The sequence below is a fragment of the Alligator sinensis genome, unplaced genomic scaffold (assembly GCF_000455745.1).
Source record: "Alligator sinensis unplaced genomic scaffold, ASM45574v1 scaffold118_1, whole genome shotgun sequence".
In the NCBI taxonomy this organism is placed as follows: domain Eukaryota; kingdom Metazoa; phylum Chordata; order Crocodylia; family Alligatoridae; genus Alligator; species Alligator sinensis.
The window spans coordinates 2,718,344-2,742,648 of NW_005841850.1; the positions used below are offsets into that span (position 1 = coordinate 2,718,344).

A 24,305-nucleotide genomic window follows, 5' to 3' on the forward strand; every position below is an offset into this window, starting at 1 on the left:
TCAGCAGGACTGCTCAGGTGCTTAAACACCTTCCTAATTTGGGGGATTGGGGCCTAAAACTGCTAATTTACTAGGCTGGATAGTAGACAGTGGAGTTCTTTCCAACAGTAAATACAAGACAATGATACAAAATTTATGGCAGTCCTTGATCGTCATGAAAAACCCCATTATCTTATCACAAGGAGCTACACTAAACACTACTGCATGCAGACCCTCCGACTAAAACAAAACAGGCCAGACGAACGGGAATCACCTTGTTTCAGTAAACACCCTGCAGCAGAAGGTAGGTGCTCACTGTTATTGAACAGCTGCCATTTGATTAGCTCGAGTCTGAGACCACATTATTTATTATACGAATACGCCTGTTTCTGACAATAGGACAATTTATTGTAATTGATGTAAATAAGGGTCACCCACCTTTTATTCTTATTAGCCGAGCCTTCCTTTCAGCTGGGGTAATTAATTTGTGAACATAACTAAGTCTTTTATGTGAAGCATCGTTTTTCCCCACCCCTGTAATTTTGTTACCAGCAATTCACCACAGTTCACAGCAGAGACAAGGCTTGCTCTGAGAAGCCAGTGATATCCTGGAAAGAAGGGAGCTTCTCTCCAGGTCTGTATGAGAAACTACAATCAGTCACTGAATGATGGAATCAGTTGTACTATGCAACAGCGGCTCTCAACTGGCCCTCTGTGAATCAAAACTAATAAAGTCTTGCTGTGGCAGTGCCCTTAAAAATAAAACACATTTCCACTGGACTGAAAATTCTCTAGCTTAGTAAAGCAACAAGCAATTCGGAGGAGCTAAGTTCAAGCACCATTTGCTGCAGTCTGAACTGGAAAGGTTTCTTCATAGCAAACCTGTTTTATATTCATATTTTGCACTGTTATCATGAAGTTGAATCTGAAAAGGGGGGGGATTGCAAACTTCTAGCTTTGAGAGTAGCTTTTTGTGACAGCTGGAGACACTGACCTCGTACTGTCCAAATAGGAACACTTGCATTGAGTGCCACTGTCCTTGGTACTAGCGCAGTGCTGGAACGCCGGACTCCCAGTATGAAAAAGCCAGTGTGTATCTGAACACCGAACTCAGGGGAAACAGGTCCTGTTAGTTTAGTGAGTTTGGCAAACAGCCTTTACAGACATTTGACTACATAAGCCAAGAAGAGTCCCATCAAGAAACGCACGTTCATTTACAGCGAAGAGTAAAAGACACAGCAGCGGACATTTGATAGCCGTTGGGTAGGAATTTCACCATCATGTGCAGTGATGTTGCTGTACAGTTATATAAGGGAGATGAGGAGCTAAATCCATAATGCATCATTTTGAAAATGTATCCCCTTCCACCTGCAGTTCTAGGAAAAGTCTGAGGGGGATGTGTCTAGTATTTACAGTAGGGTAGGAAAGACTGCAAGCTTTAAAATCCAACTGCCTGTAATAAAGCCTAGAGACAGGTAAAAAAATTCAAACATACAATAATTGTATTTCCAGTTTTTCCTAAATATTAGCCAGCTAAGTACATGACTAACATGTATTATTATACAGAATCCATAATCCTATAAATTAACAATGGCTCATTGCAGTCTAACAATCTGATTCCTTCCAAGTCAGTAACTTCTTTCTCCTTGAATATTACTGACACTTGTTGTGCATCGCAATATGTAGCAGCAAATAAGTTAGAGAAAGAACATCTTGGTCCACATGTTAAAAATATTAGCAAAGGAAAGGTTAACTTGCAAATACGCATTTCAAGTATGTGCCTAAGGGGTGGTTTTTCTGTGTAAATGTACACAGCCTAGTATTTCTGATCTCTCTCTGAAGTGGCAAGAACTGTTTTACCTCACAGGTTGATTTATCATGATCAGCAAAGCGGTCTGCTATCAAGTGCCAACCAACCTCAGCTTGGGAGACTGAAATGACATGTTTTGTGCCACGGTGCACACATTTCTCTAGTTATTCCTGGAAACTTCAAATCATGGCTCAAACTTGCTAGGGAAATTCTTCACAGGGGAATGTGTTATAGTGGCTTTGACCTACTGGAGTGCAAGAAAATTGCACAAATGAACATTTCAGAAAACGCCACCCACTGCTCCCAAAAGCCTTCATGCTTATCCCCCAACATCAATAATCCAAGGGTCATGTGTCACTCCAGTCTGACAGTTTGTCTTCAGCACAAGTCCTTTCAAAGCAGGTCTGGCAAAATAAGGCCTGGAGGTTTCGGCTCCACACAATTGATCCAGAAGTTTGCACAGCTCGCATGGTACTGGTGCCCACCATAAGCCAGTTTAAAGTTATCCGTTTCCGAATTAAAGGCCTAGAATACAAATGGAAAGAAAGTGTGACAGTCCCATCTATGCAGCAATGTGAGAACTAAGAGATGACTGGATCCCTGTGCATGTGTTCACCCTAAGAAAGCACAGATCTGTCAGACCTGCAGCCTGCCCCAAATTTCATCTTCAGCTGCACAAGTAAAGCAGCCAGCAACAAGATGCCATTTCAGTCCTGCAGAAATCTGGGCAGACAATGTCTTCAACTGAAACAGCTTAAGCCGTGGACTCCAGTAGCTACACACAGAGCAAAATGAGCTGTTTGGTATTATGTTTGACCTCAAGCCTGGGAACTGATTCAACTCATTGCATGCCTCCCCTCCTACTTTAGAGACCAACTTGCTGGGCCATCCCATAACTACTGCACTTCAAGTTTATTTCATTTACCAGGGCAAATTCTGCTGTGATTCAAGAAGGTGCAACTTCTGACATCAGAGTTATGTCTGGCTATTCCAGGGTTGAATTTGGCACCACCTTCTGTAAGAAGCAGCTACTTTAAGAGGAGTTTTCTGAATAAAGAGTGTGAAACTATTAAAACAAGCTGAAAAGTCCCTGAAGGGGTTTCAGGTTGTCATTGCTAGTAGGAGGCAGTGCTCAGATGTCTGGGTAAACAAGAAGTTACAGAGTACTTTTTTGATTAAGTCCCCATGGGATAAGATGAAAGAGTTTTCTTGTTCAGTAACAAAACAGCTAGAAGCTTTTCACTGCTTATTCTCCATAGGTGCATGGCTCTAAAACTTCACAGTTATCCGATGAAAACATATTCTTTAAAAAAAAGAAATCATTAGCAAATACTCCCACTATGGTTATCTAAAGCATATGGTTGCCTTTCTGTTACCCCAAAGCAATAGGTCGAGCATGACTTTGAAAGACAAACAGGTCAAAGAGTGCTGCACACACAAGCTGCAGTTCCCCCTTCCACAACAAAGATGCAGGCAGCTAACAAGAGTTCAAGAATTCACCACGCTGAACTGCCTACTACGCAACAAAAGTCGCACAAAACAGGAAGCTATTCACAAGGTACAGGCATGCAGATGAGACACACAGGAGGGCTCTAGTATGCGTTAGTTGATCAAATCAAATGTTATGGTCACAGAGACGACTAAGAGAAAGATTCATGATTGGCACAATTGAGAATGACAGCTGGAGGCTAGTCACCAGTCTTGCCTTCCATACTCAGAATTTAGAGGATGAATCTATAAAGAGAATCATTTTACTGCTTCGTACTTTTCTAGGACGCTCCTCCACAGGCTTCTCTTCTTTCTGAAATAATGTCGAAACCAAAAGGTCAACAGAAGTCCCCACGTATACGAACTGGTCGGCAATTAGTTTGGTTTTCGGGCTCCCCTCCCAAGTACCCTCCTTGCTTCCCTCCTGGCGTTCCTCAATGGCACGTTTCATAAGGGAAAATCATTACAAGTTCCCTTACATCTTGGCATCGGAGCGTTTCTCACAGTGCTCCTCACATGCAACTTCTCCCCTCAGCTCTTCAGACTTACCGGCCACTAGTCACACGCTTGCTGAGAACTGACAATAAAGGGTTAACATTAATTTCCATACAATGTGGTTGTAAAAATGCTTGAGCCCCATCCTTTGCTATTGTAGGTGGTGAACTGCAGCCATGACATTTAACACAGGCAAGGCCTAAGTGGTGAGTTCAAGTAGGAAATGCAAAATGAGCTTAACAAAAGGCACCGTTACTTACTTTACTTCTAGAATCTACATTCAAGAGGCACACCCCACAAGCAAGATCTTGGGCGTTTTTAATGCCTGGACGCAGCATACAAGAAGAGAAATCCAATGAGTTTTCATCTGGCTACAGAAATAACAAGATAGTTGGATTTAGGCAATTTCAAGAACTGAAGAAAAAAAAAGTCACACAGCATAATGACTTAAAATTACCAATGTGCCTGCTCTGGAGGGGGCATGAAACTAAACAGTCATGAGGGAGAGATAATGTACTACACAGACCCATAAACTGATGCAGTTTTATCACAGCTATTAGCGTAGTTTCAAGCCTGCTATGTAATCTCCATTGACATTAGTTTATAACATTCAAACACTTGAAAAAAAGCCTAGACAACAGAGCAGAGAATACTGGAGTTCCACGCTGCCACTTCAAAAGGGAATAGATGTGAAGTGAGAGGGCAGGTGCCTGCTGCTATATTTCACATACTTCCTATTAAAAGATTCCAGTAAATACAGGTAAGATGACAAATTATCCCTACAATTAAGGAGGTGGCAATAGGATAATGGGCAGTATAACTTCCAGTTGTGTTTAGGGTGGTATTAACTGTGTTAGCGCTTACCATTCAAGTTTCCACAGCAACATCTAGTCATTTATTAATGATGAATAATCAAGGATTTTTCTTAAATTGGAACCAGAGCGTAAGTACAACACAAAGTATTCATAGTCTGGTCAAACCCCGCAATGCTCAGGAGGACTAACCATTTCATTGTATATGATAGTGTATGGTAAAGAAAGAGCCGAGAGAATAGTTTTGCACATAACTAGTAAAAAGAAGAGAGCTTCAACTATGTGTCATAGCTCTCTTGATTAGTTTTACAACTAGGCAACAAAAGAAATGGTCAATGTAAAATTATGCATGGGGGGTATATACACACTAAAAGCATTATTTGAAGGCTATCTGTAAGTTGTAATGTTTAAACAATCAAAAGCAATGCTTAGAAGTACAAAGGCAGAGGCTTTTAAAAAAATTGTGAGATCATAAAACAGATGCGTACTCATAATCCATGCCCTAGGTATTCTAATCACGCTCCCAGAGATGAACAATTTGAGAAATAATTGGAATCCTAAAAAAACCTTTAATCTTTAAGTAGATCAATCAAATTAATAAAGGCCCTCTAATATTTGTTTACCAAATGCATGAGTGAAGCAAATGAGAAGGTCATACAGCAATTTGCAATGGAAAACCATAAGGCTATGCATAAAATTACCTTGTAACAAAATTAATCCTTTAAATGATAAAATTAACCTTTTCAAGCACATGCCTGCGAGCTGGGGGATTTCTATGGGCTTAACTGGCGCTTCGGCACCATTTAGAAACCACAGTTGTAAGTTTTATGGGTAGGTGTTTTCCATGTATTACGTGCACACAAACCCATTATCAGCCCTTTTAAACTAAAGCAAGGCCAGTCAATTGTTATTGATTTTAAGTTAAAATAAATACCAATGGAGATTTTGGGCAAACATGCTGCATTCGGTGCTGCAAGACAAAAACCTGAATATCTCGTTTGGGACTCATCCTCCCTAAATAGCAGAAACCATATTTTAGTTAATTAACTGTACTTGACTATGCTTCAGCAATATTAAGCAACTGAGGAGCAACACAAGGGTTAGGAATTCAGGTATTCAGGACAATTAAGTCAAATATTTCCAAAAAATATATTCTCAACTGTCACATTTGCCACTCAACAGTGGGGTGGGAGAGGGAGGAGGAAAAGCAGAATGTGAGAGGGACAAAGTCTATGAATCACTTTAGACTAGGGGTGTCAAACTCATCTGGCCCCATGGACTGGTCCATGCGCTGGATCTGGCTCAGGGACTGGTCCAGGAACTGGTCCCATGCCATGGGCTCGTGCCATGCCCCACGTGGGTCTGACTGGGGATCGGATGGCAGGGCTCTGTGGGCTCAATCCAGTCTGCAGGCTGTATGTTTGATGCCCTGGCTTTACACCTTGTCAACCCCAGCAGAAAAACTTAACAACTGCCTAAGTCTCCCAACATAAGTCATTCCTTTTTTGTCTTGACTTCAACAGTCAAGTATTTCCCCCCCAGGTATATTGACTCCTCACTGACAGCACTTTGCCACATGAGGGCAAGTCATGCAAAATGGAATCCAGCAACATGAATGCAGCCAACAGTGAGCTGGACAGGAATCCACTACATCAACAAGATAATCCAAATTCTCTGGTTAGGTGTAATGGTTCCTTTTTACAGAAGCAAGGAAGTGACACAGGTATACAAATCCTTTTGGCTGTCAACTGGAGAACAAAACATACCCAGAAAAAATATGCTGATAAACTAGTGAACAGGCTAATTTAGGGACAGATTGTGACACACTCAAACTGAATACTATTTAAACTGCAAACTGAATAAAAGAGGATCGTATCTTCCCATTAAACCAAATGAACAGAGCACTATGCTAAGCCTGCAAGGCACGTAGGTCCTGCTCCCAGTTTTGTCACTGGCCTGCTGGATAAACTTGGGCAAATCACTTGTCTCTGTGCCTCAGATCCCCTGCCTGTAAAATGGGATGATTATACAGAGCACCTCTATAAAGCGCATCAAGGCTATCTTCTGCTGAAAAGAACTAGAGATTAATGCAACGATGATCCCCGATAGACTTATGTTTCAAACGTGTTTTGATGACACCTGTCTGGTTGAGTACTTGTATAGGGTTCATTGTTTTAGCCTCCGAATATTGATGAATCTTATTCCTTTGATACCTGATCAGTGCTAACACAGAGCCAAACTATTTTAACATTATCAGCTGATGTATTACATGTCGTGTGTCAGAACGGGACTAGGCTTTATTAAGACTACGTTTGTCACCAATATGATTCTGATGAAAAAGGAGAAGATGAGCTGCTGATCACTTATAGATGTCTTTTTTCCCCCTCTCCTGAGAGTTACAGTTGATTGAAAAGAAGTTTATTTCAAGTAGAAACCCAGCATACAAAATCTCTTGCAGCTAAATCTCCACAACAGAGACACTAAGATTTTTGGTATGCAGAGTTACGCTGCATGCAAGAATCCATGAATTAAGTACTTAATAATGAGAGGAAATATTCTAGCGAGGATTTATTTGTTTATACTTGACATGTTGTGCTGGTTTTAATCTAAATATTAAGAAGACACTTTGATTTTGTACGGAGTCAAAAAGAACCATTACATTGGATCATGTCAAGGATTTACGGATTAACCGCTCCCAAGCACGGAGCAAGTTATTTCTGTGGTTGGTATCTACCAAGGAAATGCACAAGACACATGTGTAATTCTCTATGTTCTGCATTCCACATTACTTATTGCAACCAAAGAAAGGTTCTTAAAAACTGGAAGTTTTAAATGGAAAGTTAATTTTTTTCTTGCCTTCTGTTTCTTATTTTCACGCCCAGTCAACAGCAAGATCCCCTTTGACCCCACTCCCTCTAAGACATCTTCCACAGCAAGCTCCCCTCCTCTCAGCAACCACACATTTAGGAATTAAACAGAACCCTTCTTCATATCGCATTAAAATGCCCTCTCCCAGCTGGCTACGCAGGAACAGCTGTTGAGCAGGGAACAAAAGCACTCCTCCTTCCATCCCAAGGCTAATGAGTTTTCTCTGGCCTTGGCAATTCCATCTAGAGGAGGGAGGGCACTCAGAACCGAGGATCTGTTATTTATTCTGCAGCAAAACCCAAAATGAATTCAACATTTTACAAGCACAGAAGATGACGGTCCCTACTTGGAAGTGCGTCCAGTCTAGTCAGTCGACTGCACAGCTGAGTTTTACGATTCTCTGCTGGAATATTATAACGGCTATTTATTTTTCCTTTTTAACACCACGCTTATGTTATTTAAAGCTCACTGTGGGTGATCCACGGACAATCGGGATGTATCACCTAAATCTAAAAACGAGACCATATTACCCTGTCCTATATGTAGAGTTTAAATAGTTTAGGAAGTTGGATATACAAAAAGATAAAATGGAGGAACGAGGAAGTTCAATGACTGAACAAGGTGTCTTAGTTAAACATGCATGTGATACGAGGTTTCTTCTAGAAAGGAAGCAGCTTACTCAAGGCCTTACCGTTAAAGCAGCAAGTGACATGAAGCTTATTAGGTTGTTCCACAGTTTATCAATATCTTTCAGAAGCTGTTGGAGTTTCTCACTGCACACAGCTGTAGCCTTGATACCCAGTTCAACTCGTTTGGTCACTCGATAGACCTCGACAACCCCTGGGAAAATTACACAGAGCAGAGGATGACAGACAAGTTGTTGACTTCCAAGCACAGTACCCTCAAGGTTTCCAAAATGCAGGCTCAGAAAGAACAGTTAATGGGCATTACACCTATTTTGAGGAACACCCATGACCACTTTCATTTGTTTCAAAATAATTCTGCTACATTCATTTCACTAAAGACATCACCATTATTCCCATCTGGGCATTCTTTGAGTCAAAAATACTATTTGGAAAGTGTGATAACATACTAATATTTTAAATAGGGGAACATTTAATGCAAGGCACACAGTAAAATGAAACATACCTAATAAATATTCCATGCCTTGCGCCGATTGGATTACTTCAGTGCAAACAGATGAACTACTGATTCCATTTAGGGTGTCATTTGCCTTCTTAATGACCTAGCAGAAAAAATGGTGGCATTAACAAATCCTGTTTACCTTAAAATAACAATTACAACAAAAGTGCCAACAAGAGAAATGGCAGCAGTTAATAAAAGTTAGCAGGAAAGTGGACACGGCCCATCACATGGATTTATTCATTCTTGCTATATGTTGATCAGGGTAGAAGAATGGCCATTTTTAGACTTTAACTCATCCCCTCAAAGCTGTTTTTTTTGGTAAGAAATATATATGTGAGAAAAAAAAAATATGTAAGCTTATAGGAAAGCTTATATTTATATATAAACTTTCCTTTAACAATACTGTTTAAATATCCTGACTGGCTTTTTTCTGCTATCTAATAAAACAATATTCAGAAGGAAAAAGTACTCTAGTCTCCAAGCATGTAGGTCTATATAACAGGAGAAATTCTTGCCCAACCTGAAGCTACTCGCAGGGGCCCAATTTTAAGACAGTGCTGAGAACCCATCCTCTGAAAACAAAGATCCTATGAGGCATCTCAAGTTGCTTCAAGAGAAAAACTAAGACACCCAAATTATCTCCTCGCTTGACAATATACCAGCCAAATTATCTGTAAGTGATAGACAGCGTGGTAGCAGCTTTATTTGGCAAAGTGAAATATCTGATTAGGTTCTCTCATATATATATTTACAGCAAGTCATCTTCTATTGACATCATTCATTTTTAAGTGACAATTCATTCAGGTCCACACACGCCCTTCCAGATGCTTTCACTGGATCATGCAGTACATGCAGGAAGTAGGCAGTAATTTCAATAAAGGTTATACACTTACTTGTAGAGCACTTTCCAGGCATCTCTGCCACTCATATGCGTATCTCTCACTTTCCTATTTAAAAAAAGAAGAGTCATACGAAAAGCACATCAGGCTGTCACGTAAGGAGGCATCATTTGAAAACAAAAACAGGAAATAAGCATTCGCCTTTGTGTCTGAACTGCAATACTTCATCCACAGCCAGTGAAGCCTGTACCATAACTAGAATTAGATTTTATGAATAATTTGCATTTGTCACCGACTTGAACCACTCAGTCCTAGTGACTCAGATGATATTGATTGAAGTTTCTAAAACTCAACTATATTTCTCCGCAGGGAAGGTGGGTATTGCATAGTTGAATTAAATATAGTTACAACTATGGAAGTTAAATCTTAAAGAGCTATGTTGATTAAGGGGTTACACACTCTTATTGCCTCCCAAATCTAGCATCACAAAAGAGATGAGTCACCAAAAGCAAGTAGACCAACTGTAGCTCTGACTAAACAGGCCATGTGAAGCCATTCATTTACAGGAAACTACTTCCAAACCCGCTTGGAACTCTGCTCAGAGAAAAAGGGAAAGGAAATAAAACTCTCTTTCCAACGTATCCATTTAAAACTGTGCATAGGAAATATTTTTTTAAAAACTAAGCAAAGCACTAAAAAGAAACATTTGATGCCCCAAGGGTTTGGATAATTATCCACTATTGGCATCTTAATAATTCCTCCTTAAAAATGCAACTTTGCTTTCTATATATGTAAATCTGAGTGAGGAAAGGGATACACAAGGGAAGTACAACAGTATACAACACTGACTATACTTTGGGTCACCTTGGATGCTTGGTGTAATTTTTCTGAGCCTGGGCTTCGAAGAAACCTGGAGGAGAGAACTGCTTCCCAAGCAGCTTACAATTCAAGGCCTGAAGGCTGCATGCAACTGAACACCTCCCCCACCAGGATCAGGCCTCAAACCATACATCTACCAAAAATCCCTAACAGATGAACGGTGGAGTACTTTTAATATTGCATTAGCTCAAGCAAGCATCGCCTGGATGGCTTTGCAGACCATTCCTTACCTCTACTTCCCCCGTGAGGTCTTTGTACTTGTCTCTGATGACTGGCAAAGCAGGCTTCTCGCTCAGAGTATTGGAGCGATCTCTAAAAGGTTGCTCCAAAGCTGGTGACGGGGAAGTGCGGCTTATCTCCCTGTCACCTAGACTCAAGCTCCTTTTATGAGACCCTGTGAGAAATTATAGTACAAGCTAATTATTCGCCGCATGTATCCAAAGAAAAATAAGAAATCCTTTACATTTAAAGGTAGCAATAGTGAATGGGGCTGCACTGACAACCAGAAAAATGAAGTACATTGATCACTAGGTGTTAAAAGCAGTACTCTGAGCCTCCCCAAAGCGAGATGTGTTATAGTTCCAGCTCCAGGCCTATTCGATCTGTAGGAAGCTACCTGTAAAAAAGGCCCGATACAATGCCCACTGAACTCAACAGAAGACTCAGATTTATTCCAATGAGCTTTGGAACAGTCTGCAAAGGAGAACATCATTTGCTCACTAATAAAAAGCAGAATACCGAATAGATGTGTCTGTATGCGTTATGAACCACCCTGAACGTGCTCACCTTGAACAGAGAGGTCAAAGGTAGCAAGTTCACTCTTGATCATTTCTTCGCTAGATTTCACCTTGCCTTGCGACGTGGCCACCAAGAAGTCAAATTTGCTGATTTTAGGCTTTTCGCTTTGAAATTCTCCAAAGTCATCTGTGCACTCTTTTGGTGGTTCAGAGGAGATGCCACCGGGGGCTAAGTCAACCGCTTGGCTTCCATCAACTGCAGCTGTATCCTGTGCTTCTGATAACGGCCTTGCAAAGTCTCCAACATCATCATCACTCTGACCACTGGATGTAGGGCCAGGTTCTTTGAAGTTTGCAAAGGCTGTGAACGCAACGTCCTGTAAAGCTTCCTCGCTAAAAAAGGTGGTCACTTTGGAAACTGTCGTCATGGTAATGTTTTCCGAACTGCCAAACAAAGTCTCCTTCTTCTGCAGAACTGAGGTAGCCGAGGAAAATCCACTCCCTGGGCTAAAGGAAGAGGGCTTCTTGCTCTGAGGAATGTCTTCTTTGTCTGGCCACTCATAGCTTGCGAGGCTGCTTACCGCAGAGCCGCTGTTATAGTTTCCAAACTGGGCACATTTTAAGTCATCTATATCTGAGGAAAAAAAAATACATATACACACACACTCACAATTAGGGACTCTGCCAAAGTTTAGAAGTCAATCTCCCTATGCTGTACAGAAATGATAGCTATTGGTGATCAACCTTGCTGAGCCAGGAAAACAGCTTCCTTGGGTCTGCACTGAGCTGACATCTCAAGTCGGTGAGACTTAATCTAGATCTTGCACAAAAAATAAATCTTATAAATTGCTATGTGGGAATCTAAAAATTCTCTACTTCTGATGTACCGACCTTGAACAAAACACACAGAAAACTGGTCTAGCTCTCCTCCCCTATTTTGCCCCCAGATAATATGTCCCAAAGAATAAATACAACCGCTGCTGTCGGCAAAGAGCATGCCAAAGGCTTTTAACAGCAAGCAAGTCCTGTTCTTAAAAATTATGAATTACAGAAGCACTGCCTGACTTCACTTGTTTAAGCCTGCAAGTTTCAGGAGCATCAATGTTGCAAAGATCTTTAATTTTAGCTTACACACATCGCTGATTCAGATAACTAGATAGAAAACTAACCATATGACACAAGCTTTCAATCCAACATTTAGGACTTACCCAGTATTTACATGGGCCAATAGGTCCGTCTTCCTGCCCTAAATGGGTACGAGAAAGACAGCGATGCCTTTTTCTTATGCTGAGGCCACCGAAAGAAACAACACAGTGATCTGATTGATCTCTGCTAGACTGTCTGCTACCCACATTCAACTTTTGTTTTTTTTAATTTAGACTGAGACGGTTCCATATGGGGCGGTATAAAAAGCCAGGGGCCATAGACTTTTTGTGCAAGCATTAAAAAAAAAAAAAGGCTATGTTTGGCATTTGTTTCTAGGCATTAACAATTGTCAATTTGCATTAGACACCCAGCTGCTGCTCCACGCCTAGGGTAAAATGGTCTCAAGGTAAAGCAAACACAAACCAGAAAAACACGTTCTCTTCGCATCATTTTAGCTGAGGCTGCACTGATAAACATTTGGGTCCTAACTGGCTTGCACGCAGTAACAGCAGCTTGGGTTTCATAAAGATAGTGTGGAAACAAGTTGACATTCCAGCTGCCCTTTTTATTCAATCTGGCTATACCAGCCTGAGGATTAAGCCATTTTAACAACACATTTCTGCCTACATTTACTCATTTTACTGGAAGGAAAGAGCACGCAGAGCTGCTTTAGGCTGCTTTCCCGGCCTGACCCACATACATGATTAATCAGGAAGTCCAACAATTGTGCAAAATGATCACAGACAAGTTTAATGGCTGCAGCCAAAAAAAAGCAAAGAGCTCCTTTGCAATGAGACAGTGGGGCATAAAGCGTCACAGATTTGATTTTCCTCAGGAATACGGTTTGTGCTGCTGCAGCATGTGTGCCCGATAGCATCTCAGTAACAACAACAGTCCTTTGCATTTGTGTAGCCTCTTTCATCTGAACATCTCCGGGTACATACAGACCTTAAATCTGTCCGACAAGGATTATCCTCATCTTATCTGGGTGTAAAAAGGCATGGACCTGAAATCATGTGCACAAAATGAACCAGGGCAGAAGCAAGGCAGAGAGGTGGAAGCGGGCTGGCTTGCAATGGCTCGACGAGGAACTACTTACCTCCAGGGACTGTGCCTCAAAGCTAGGTTTTCATGTAGAAAAACCCAACCACTAAGTGCCTAGCATTAAAAGCTGCCAGAAAAGCCTCTAAAAATGTAAACCCAGAGTAATGAGAGCAGGACAGTGCTAGAAGCAGCACATCACTCTTTACCCCACCAGTGTGTCGACTCGGGAACCTAATGATAACAGTGTCCATGTCACTATTCACTATTTCAGCATTCATCAAATAAACAGTGATAATCATCTTACGAGCATCTTCAGGATCCACTGTGATCAGCTACTTCTTTTAATCAACAAGTAGAAGCAACTTGGACTGTGAGCACACCCCACACCAATTTACTTTGTTTTATTTTCTTTCAATCTGACCTGTGGCTCAAGGTCGCACTGAGTCAGCAAAGGGTTTACAACACAGTTTTGAATCCCCAATGCTTTTTAGCCCATACGCTAGGCTTCTACTCCACCTTCCTGGCAAAGGCAGCAAAATGATAGTTCACTCCTTTGGGATTACTCAAAAAAATGTATAATGGCTCCTGAGTAAGATCGTTTCATAGCTAGGAGAGTCCCAGAGAAATGTACTAAAAAACTAAGTACTAAAAATAAATATGGATGCAATTCTAAAATGTTGGAAGCCAAACAAGTTGTTATAATAAATCCTGTTTTAAGGTCATTGTAAAAATCACCAGTTTGGCTAGCACATGCTCCTAGTTAAAAGCTGCCCTGTGTGGGAAATGGGAGTCATTATCCTTGTGATGACTGCAACCTGCACCAGATTTAAAAGGCTGATCTGGCTCCCAATTAAATTATCTACCGAGTAATACAGAAAAACTCTCATTCTTTCTTTTCCTGAAAAGCTGCAGAGCACCTTGCCACATGATTAATATACAGATAAGCAGGTTACATGTGAAAAGCATTCAATGATTGACCCTAGGGAACTCTTTTTGATCTGGGTATTTTTATTATTGGCACAATGATGTTTTATTAAACACTGTTCAGATCTGTTCCTGCAACTGCTTCTACTCTAGAGACCGCGGATAAGTTTAATGAAAAAAAATTAGTTGCAGCATTTGAACTTCAGCTATAACCTCTGGCATAATAAGAGCTTAATAATGTTGTTATGGCAATTCAAAGGGTTTTTTTTTTTAAATGGATGTGCATTAGTGGCAGCATTCATTCAAAACATGTGATCGTTAACTGAAAATAAATCTCAAGTAATTCCAAGAGCTAAGCACCGTCTTTAGAAAAATACAGTTCCTACCCAGAAATATCTGTAGAAATTTCTTCCTCCAAGGACTTCACATTTTAAACCAATGGGAGAGCGCAAAACTTCTTGAAAAATATATTACTGAAAGAGCAAAGGCTTAAACCATTCCAAATTCTCTCTCATGTTTTTTGCTTTCAAGATACTGTAATCTTCCTAGCTAAGCAGGATTAGTGTCCTGCACTTCCTATATTGGAAACTATTTCATGATGAACGTAAGCAGAATGGCAAGGCGCAAAATAGATTTTCAAGACTGATTAGCATTTTTGGCAGCCTGCATTACGTTTCAACATATATTGAGTAAAACTTCATCAGCACTTTTTTGGGGGGGAAAAAAAAAAGCAACAAATTGTCCTGTCAAAGTAAATCAAGGCATGAATGAATCATGCAAAACATTTCTTAACTACTTTTTCCATAATTCTACCCACAAAACTTGTATTCAATATATTATAGTGTAATATGTTAAAATGAGGCAATGATCCCTTAATAACAATGCTGTCAAGTTCTTGGCGTCCTTCTGAAAGGATATAATACACAATGCTTTTTATATTTATGACAATATAAAATATCTTAATGATTCCACTGCCGTTTTATTAAAGAAGGATCATATTAGCCTCCAACAGGCCAGCCACCAGTGTATCTTGCAGTCAAATTAAACTTCGCTAAGGAATAAATTCATATGGATGCCCAAATTACCAAATGTGGAGAAAACACACGGGATGAAAATGAACGAGGTTTACAGAAATGCCAATGAAGCTGCATTAGACATGACCAAAATGGAGTACAGCAGATGGATCTGTCTCTTTTAAAAGAAATGTCTTTTAAATGTCTGTGATAGATATCAAATATCTATGTCTATTCAAATATCTACTTAAGCTCTCATAAGCATTTTAGCGTATTGCAACATAGTCCCGTGGTTTGAAAAACAACCAACCAACCAACCCCCCCACTTGCAACAAAAAAAAAAATCAAGACAAAATTGAACATAATCAGACAGTCCTTTCTTCCACAATTTTAACTCAAGTACAACATGAAAGAATTGCTACCATCCAGCAATTATCAAATGTGTTGACTAAAATATGTATGAGTTTTGAAGTTAATCCGAGGTAATTTAATAGTAAGCTATTTCGGACTGCAGGTTTTCTGGAGCAGAGTTTGCTTTAATGCACCAATTCTTCTTTTACCGCCAGTTGCTTTCAACAGAATTCGGATATATGGAGAATCCATAAACTGTATTAGAAAATAAGTGTCCAGTTCTCCATAAAAATTGCCCAAGGGACAACCAAAGGCTATTTGTCAGGTCCATATGTCCACCCACCCTGTGCTGATCAGGTCCTCATACAGCCTAACAACAATGCACATATGCTGATCTATTCAAACATCAAGCACTATGAAACCAGTGATGTGAACAGAGATTTGTGCATTAAAAGAAACAAGAAAAATTTTCAAGGAGAAAGGGAAGGGTTCTTTGTAGTCCCAACACTACAAACAGTGACTGTCAAGGAGCATTGAAGTTGAACAGCAGAGTTTCAATCATTGCTGGAGTGCAGAGTGAAAGATTTGATCCCACCCCTTCTTTACCCCACTTCCTGTACGACATTTTCCATTTGGGATCTGTCTAAACGATGTTCTCTGCTAAATTTACAGTCTGCCTAATCATCGCCTGGGAATAGCTACAGTACGACTCACCAGCCTCGCTGCTGTGGATGAGCCTTAGAAGGATACCCATCAGGGACCACACAGAAGAATGCTGACGGGGGATGAAATACTGCTATAAAACCGTTTCCCGGTGTTATCTAATCTACACAAAAAAACTCGACATCCCTCATTTGAGCTGACTACAATAATCTACTTCAACTACTATAGATTAGATTATGTTTGCACATTGTCTGGAAGCAATTTCCAGATGGGACTTTTCAATGTCAGTGGTTTAATTGTTTTAAGGAAAATCCATCTGATGGTAAGAATGACACTGGGACCGATATCTGAAGGCTATTCGGTCTTTTTTGTATTATTGTTATTATTTCAGAACCTTTCACCTCAAGACCACAAATTGGGATTCAGTCTAAACATTGTTATATCATGTGAAGGCTGTTAGGGGACCTCTATAAAGACAAGCTAGCTGTCACTTCCATTCCTAGTGGACAGAGATCTGTGTCACAAAAGACACACAACTGGCAATGTTGTTGGCAGTCTTAGACAGAGTCCAAAGACAGATGCAGCTATGGAAACTGCTTCCTCCCTACCCTTTTTCAGGCAAGATGCCTCCAGGTCAGGACCGAGATGTATGGACAGGCAGAGTGCAGAGGGCTGTGCTATTGTAGCTGGATCGTGCTTATTAGTGGACTGGAGGAATTCAGGGCTAGCTTGTCAGTTGGTGAAAACAGGCACAAGATCCAAAAACTATAAAACAGGACTGCTCCAATTCGTTCTTGTAGAGGACAAGCAGCAGCAGCACTTCTGGCTGAAAACCATCCAGAGCTAACGAACTCCAACCAAGTAGAGGGGAGAAGAAAAAAAAAGGCTTCCCACGTGGTGGAATTAGAGTCTGACCAAACAGGATTTCTTTTTTCCATCTTATGAGAGAGTGTGATTGAGCATGATAATTACTCTCAGCTTTGGGAGCAAAACTGAAATGCTCATTTAGCCCTCTGAGTGAAAAAACAACTCTGTTTAATCCTTTGGAGTCCTAAAATTGGATCTATTTAGCGAGTTGCTGTGTACTCTGACACACAAAAAACTCCACATATTTGTGTATATAGTTGTCAGATTCCTCATGGGGGAAAATGGAAAAGCCTTTAAGTACCAATATTCACATGGACTTTACACTAAGCTAGATCTGGCAGCCAAACTTACGAAAATAAAGCAAGGACAGAAAACCAAACAAACAGTCAAAAAAATATTAAACAAGACCACAGAGAAAACTAACATCAAATTGAAACTACCCAGTATTTTCCAATTCATTCACTCCCATGCCTCAAGTACGGTTACCTGAACTATTCGAACAGAACTACAATACCAGGTTTACATCTGTCAGCTGATTAAAAAGAGTTGAGGGCAAGACAAAATGCATAAATTCTACAAAACAAACACCAAATTTCCTCTTTACGGTTTATCACGCTGTGTGTGAAGAAGACAAACATTTCTTCTCACTAGCTCCAGCTGTTGCTTGTATGGCCCAAAAAAATATCAACTTAAACCAAAATCTGGCAACCAAATAATCCTCACTCTTTTTCATGGCTTCTTAGTGAAAAAACAGACAGGCAGAACACCCTGATTTTACAAGCAGAGTTGTAAAGTATGAATGCAACAAGCTTTTCATCATCATTTGTAGAATCTTATCTTGTGATACAAAATAGCAGCAGTATAGCAAAAGCATTAGTGATTCTAGGATCCAGGAGATTCCCAAATTACATGGGGGGGGGGCACTAAAATATTTACAGCAAGTTTTTAACAGCCACCTATGTGTTTAAATTGTATTGAGTCAGGACAGGCTAGGTCAGGGAAGTGGGAAAGTGCCTTTTGCTTTTAAATAACCAGTTAAGTTCATTCCAGGGTATGAAGGTAGTTTGCATCAAAACACTGTTTGGCCATATATGACACGTGATTATTTTTCATGTGTCTAGTCAGGGTTCGGTAGACTCCAGGTCCAAATCACAAAACCCACCCCACAACTGGCACCTTCATTATCAACAGCAGAAGAGTAAAGAGGCAGAAGTATTAATGTAGAAGAGGCAGAATGTGGGAAACAGGATATTTCATTCTTCAGCGTTGTCAAACTATCACCATTCCCTAGCAATAAGGATTCACAAACCCATGCTGCCATGGCCAGACATCCCGCTGACTCAACTCTCTCATGTACTTTTATTGAGACTGTTTGAAGGTTAGCCTAATATTTAAAGTTTCCGAAGTGCACAGGAAGGAAGGTCAAGGCATTCAGTTTAGTGTGTTCAAAGAACTGTAGTGCAGCGTACAATGAGCTAGAAGCAGGCAGGCTAATTCAAGGGGATACTATAGCTTTAAACTTTGTATTTTCCAGAGGGAAAAAAAAGCCACCCACAGATCTTTCTGGATCACAAAACAAATCACAGACATCCCCACACTTTCAAAATATGCCAAGATAATATTTATTAACACAGCAGGACTTACAGATCACAAAAGATAGTGATACATAGGAGATCTTAAGGGCGTCATTAGAATAAAGCATGCAGGTCAATATTTGCAGAAGAGAGATATCAGAGCAGATTTGAGAAGGCACATTCACACAGGAAAATGTTTAGTTGAAATAAGACATTAGAAAAGCAGCAAAAAACCTGGTGTTGATTAAAATATACAGAAATTTCCAATAATGCCAAAGAAAAGATACTTTTACAGATTTGTAAGTGCAGCAAATTGGATAACCCTTTGAGGATACAAATGGCCAAGGGTAGAAACCCTTGCTGCAACCGTCAACTGAATTTGAAACCAATGCTGATGCACGCAACATGGCTCAATGCTGATTAAAACACTTTAGTGTCAGAAAAAAATAAAAATTTAATTTGGTATAAAAGAAGCAGCTGGGTTGAAAAATCAACAACATGCAGCAAGTGCTCAAAGGGTTATACTGAGTATAGGCAAGAGAAATCAGGCAACATTAGTACAGTCTACCTTCCACACAAAGAATTGGTACAAAGTTTAAAGAGACAGTATCCCCTCTACAGAGAGCTTGAAAAGGGTTTCCCCCCCCCGCCCCAAAAGCTAAAGTAATTCAAATTGGAAGGGTTGATTTTCCTCCATTCCCTATGCCCACCGCAGGAAACCTGCCCCTATACTCCCAGAATCAGTAGTGTCAACTCTCAGTGGGCAAAGTGTAAGACTCCTGTATTGTTGTGCTAGTGTCCGAAATGTCAAATAAAGAGTTTAATAAGCCCCAGCTCCTCCAGTTCATCATTTTATACACTTGCACAGTCCTTGCAGACAACAAAAATGGTTCCCAGTGGCTGGGCAGCCCTCTCCTTGTAATTAGAACTATAAAGGGATACTGTCCCTTTCTAACATGTCAGCCATCTCCTTGTAATAAGGACTATAAAGGGATACTGTCCCTTTCTAACATTAAATTTACAGAGAAAAAAATAAATAAAAAAAAGCAGATTTTATGTAAACTGATAAAAAGAAAAAAAAAAAAGACTTGAACATCACTGGTTCATAGCTTGAAATGTATCCAACATACATAAAGAAACACATGAGCACAAATATCATTTAGATATTTTAACAAATATTGTTCAGAACAAGCTCGACTGTGAAACCAAAAGAGGAAGTCCAATAAAATTCTCCTTGTGAAAAACATCTAACTTGGCACCGTGAAAGAATACACTTTTCTTGGTTTGGTTTCAGAAAAATAGCTTCTAATTAATACTTCAGAGTTCAAAAGTTTTGCATCAAGCGCATGATTAGCTAATCCTTTTAAACAAAAACAGCAACAAAAAATATCTTTCCTGCCACAAATGGAAATTATCAGTTACTGATTGCTGTGGCCAATGAAGCTCGTATATAGGAGAAGAGCTACATAAATCAAGCTACCACCAAAAAGGCTAGAAAAATATTAGGAAAAAGTGCTTTCAAAACCAAAGTAAACATTCAAGAACACTCTGTAGGTACTACATTTTTTAACAGCCCATTAAGCTTGGAATTTTTCCCAAGCAGTAATATGAAAAATTAAATGTCTTTGCTAATAAAATTATTCCTGATATTTTGTACCCTGTTATAGAGTATCTTCCATGTCAAAGTCACCAACTTAATATTCTCCCCTACTTAAAAATATCATATAATGCAAAATTACAGTACTTTTTTTTCCTACCCATCTCTGCAAAAATGGAAGAAATATTTCATATGGAAATACCCAATTCTTGCAGCAATAGTTTTCCATTTACAATTTGTGTGCCCCTCCATTCAAAAAAAGCCTTCAATTCTATAATAGTTGTCACTAGAACACAGTAATATTTCCCGTAATATTAAAGGCCACAAAACGTTGAACTACATTTTCTCTCTATGTACATATAAAAAGAAAAAAAAAAAAACAGGACACTTGGGAAATTTGTATTATGATATGCAAACAAATTGGAGATACTTAGTTCATGGTCTCTTAGGAATACTTTCATAAAGGGAAATGAAAAGGGGGATAACCTAATAAGGATATAGTTAAGTCACTTGGTTTTAAATTTGGCTCCATAAGCTAATGATTACCATACTAGCATATATAGGCTCGTTGCATGATTACATCCAGTAAGTATTAACTCTAAAATAACTAGTTTCACTTCATTTACAGTAACACTGTCTATAATACCTTCATTTCCAATATGACTGAGTGCTGGCTAACAGTGGAAGCAACCCCACTTTAAAGGGCACTGGCTGGAAAGTTGTTCAGTGACAGCGCAAATTAGTGTTCTGCCTAAATTTTCAGAAGCAAGGAGTGGGCCGGGTCCCCCCAGCCAGGTGCTCAGCTGAAACCACGAGATTAGAGAAAGGCTCTCAATGCCACTGATCAAGTTTGCTCACGTGGGATAACACTGTTTGCTTTTGAAGAGTTTTCGTTCAAATCTCTTCAGAGACACAAATGCTAATGGGTATTCGTTAATACTGCGTGGTCACATCTCAAAAATAAACTAGGATTAAATCCAAACAGCCCAATCTAGAGTTGCCCAAGACAAACAACAACACTGCCCTGTGAAGGGTTGGCAACTAGCAGGTGCACACGTTTAGAAGCCTTTCACAACTGAAAGACTAGTGCATAATACTGTAATTTAGCACACAGAGGAACATTACTGACATCTCCCCATTGCCTACGTTACCAGAGCAATCTAACCAATTCCTCACCTGCTGCTGGAGGGTGCTGGCCACTAACTGTTGGCAAATCCAAAGAGCTATCAGACATGACATGCTTAAGATCTCCTCCCACATCAGCCAGTTTCATGTCAAACTGAACAGAAAGGGCGTCTTCAGAGTCCTCCTTGCCCACGCTGCTGCCACCAATGGAAGGGAGATCCAGAGACTTGACAGAAGCAGAGTCTTCTTTAGCCTGTTTGAATGCTGCTACTTTGTCTACCAGGGATTTATCGGCATTATTACACATGGAAGAAAACTTGTTAGAGTGGAAATCAGCAAAGTCGTCATCACTTTTCACAGAAGAAGGGGTGTTGTCTTTCAGCTCCTCATAGCCCAAGCCAGCGCCCTCCAGAGAAAGCTGCTTGAAGATATCATATTTAGTGGGAGCAGCAGCACAATTCTGCCCAGTCTTCATCGCACTCAGAGAAGAACTGGTTGAAGGACCAGGACTGGGCTCTTGTTTTAGAGCATTGTATTTGTCATCTGTTTTTTGTTCAGAAAAGCCACTACTGTTATTGAAAGCCATAAAATCCGCAAAGTCATCTTGTGCCCCAGCTGACGCACAATTTGGAAACCCTCCAAAAAGGTTGAACTCTCCGAAGTCATCAGCCAGGCTTGAGCTTTTACTGGGTGCTAGTTGAGCAGTAGATGTTGGAGGCGGGGGTGCAGGGAAAGAGGCTGATTTTGAAGAACTAAAGGCAGGTGGAAATGGAAGCGTTTTGTTCTCTCCAGGGGAGGAAAAGAGATCTAAGTCTTCCAGATTCAGAGAGGATTTTGCTTGCACTTGTTGCTTTGACTGGATAGGAAGGGAAGAGAAGGATGGAGGGAAAGTTTTCTCTTTTGCAGGTGGGTCTAGTGGCGAGATACTGTCAGCGGTTTTGAAATCTGTGAATCCATCATCAGCTCCTGCAGATTTGAATTCTGCAAAGCTATCTCCTCCTGAAGGCGAGAGGAAAAAGCAGAGCAATATGTAAGATCTTAAAATGAAAGCAGGCATGCCACACGCACACCATGCAAACAAGTTATTTCATGCAATGTCACAATGTTTTAATGAAACCCTACTCAAATACATAGCTATGGAGGCATATTAAACTGCAAATTAGATGTCTGAAGGCCACGCAATTTTTGAAAGTTCAATACTTCCCCGTTTTTATCATCTCGAAAAGTTTACAAATACATAACAGCCTCAAACCACAAGAAACTCACTTTCATGAATTTAATATCAACACATGCTTTTAAGTGAAAAGTTTAGGAGGTGCTCAATACTGTATTGCATTCGGTCATTGGACACAATCTTCTGTCCTTAGAACCTGCCACTGCTTTGTTATAAAATGTAGATCTTGTACACTTTCTGCTAGAAACCTATTCTCGTCACCCCTTTTCTACCGCTCCTCACTTCAAAATACTGGCATTTTGAAGTCAGAACTAAGGCACATGGTTTCTTCAGAGGACAGCAGCAGCACTGGCAAGCTGAGAGAGGTGGACAGAAGGAACAGACTGATCTGCAAAGGCAGCAGCTGGCCTCAGATACCAGACAATCACTTTTTAAAAAAACATCTGTATTCATTATGGAAAACAGGAAGATCATAGAAAAGGTAGAGATTACAAGACACTTTCTACACAATAAGGAACTGAACTAAAAGGAAGGGAAAACACCCACCAGCATACCAGTTCAACAACATCCTAACTTATCCTTGTGGACCATTTTACACCTTCCTACTAAAAGCTTACTCCCCTTCATCTACCCAGTTTATCCAAACATGGAGGAAAGGCAGTCAAGCGATCAGAAGTTTACAAAAGCTTAAAAACACAGGTCTTGTTCATTTTCATGGTGCACTGCTCCCTGACTAAGACTGATTACAGCTGTATCTAGGTGCCTACAGATTAGAGCTGTATACCTTCCTTTCGAGCTGCAACAGAACCATTTGTAAGTTTAAAATGTCTTAGACTGCAAACTGAATGTAATATAATGGAATTTAACTGACCATCATTTCAATACTCAGAGAAAGGGGTTTTCTTTTGTATTGAAAGACAGAATGTATGAACAAGAAAAAACTTAGAAAGCTGATTCACCAAAACATTTTAACCACACAGAGAATGAACCCTGAAGTAAAACAGAAATTTATTCTAATTATGTATCATCTCACAGCAATTTGAAAGTCAAAGTGCAAATTTTTTCTGTTAAATTTGTTTAACCCATTCACCAGCATATATCTGCACAAATACCACTTGCTACAAAATATGCATCAATTACTTCACAAGACAACAAAATGCCCAACACATACACAGATTTCAATTCATATTTTAAAAGTGCACTATTAAGATTCAAGTCAGTTTCACAAATGCTACCATAGCTACCACACCACCATGTGACATTTTAAGTTGGCTTAAGCTATGAAGATTTGAGAGGATTTTTGTTACAACTGTATTAGGCTGACATGAATGTCACCTGAAATATGATCATTTTTCTTCAATTCACCTGGTCCAACAACAGTACAAAGAATTTGTGAAATTGACTTTCATTAACCAAAATTAAAACATCACAGCAAACTAAACTTACTGATGGATTGCAAACTTTTCCATTAGAAATGTAAGCTGGTGAAAGGGTTAAAGGTGATCAGAGCTAGGCAGTTTGCAAATTCAGAAATAACTTTCTTTTTCCTTACAAGTAATAAAGCAGACAGACACAAATCAAGTGAAACAAATGAATTCTAATGTCTGATCCTGGAAAGCCGATGAACCACAAATTCTGCACCCAAATCAGGTTTCTATTACAAAATTTGGTTGAGAGGTCCTGGCACTATATTTTCTGTACTCATGCATATATTTTCTTCCAGAAGCCTTTCCTCCTCTTTAAATACAGGGACAACATGTAGGCAGAGCCTCAG

The 24,305-nt window shown here is 39.9% G+C and overlaps 1 protein-coding gene across 8 annotated transcripts in view; it reads right to left on the bottom strand.

Moving 5' to 3' along the window:
• Positions 1-24,305, bottom strand: part of SYNRG (synergin gamma) — a 123,443-nt gene that overhangs the window by 75,023 nt on the left and 24,115 nt on the right. For 3 of the 8 annotated variants that reach the window (XM_014522675.2, XM_014522666.2, XM_025210254.1), the window contains 9 exons: positions 21,409-22,356; positions 11,103-11,687; positions 10,547-10,710; positions 9,492-9,545; positions 8,602-8,698; positions 8,144-8,292; positions 4,033-4,143; positions 3,555-3,590; positions 7-2,314 (listed from right to left, as the gene is read on the bottom strand). In XM_014522675.2, the coding sequence (XP_014378161.2) occupies positions 2,183-2,314; positions 3,555-3,590; positions 4,033-4,143; positions 8,144-8,292; positions 8,602-8,698; positions 9,492-9,545; positions 10,547-10,710; positions 11,103-11,687; positions 21,409-22,356 (2,276 nt within the window). In that variant the 3' untranslated portion in view covers positions 7-2,182. Of the gene's footprint in view, positions 1-6; positions 3,855-4,032; positions 4,144-8,143; positions 8,293-8,601; positions 8,699-9,491; positions 9,546-10,546; positions 10,711-11,102; positions 11,688-21,408; positions 22,357-24,305 lie in introns of those variants that run through there. The other 5 variants (XM_025210285.1, XM_025210258.1, XR_003095287.1 and 2 more) reach the window with 4 other exon arrangements.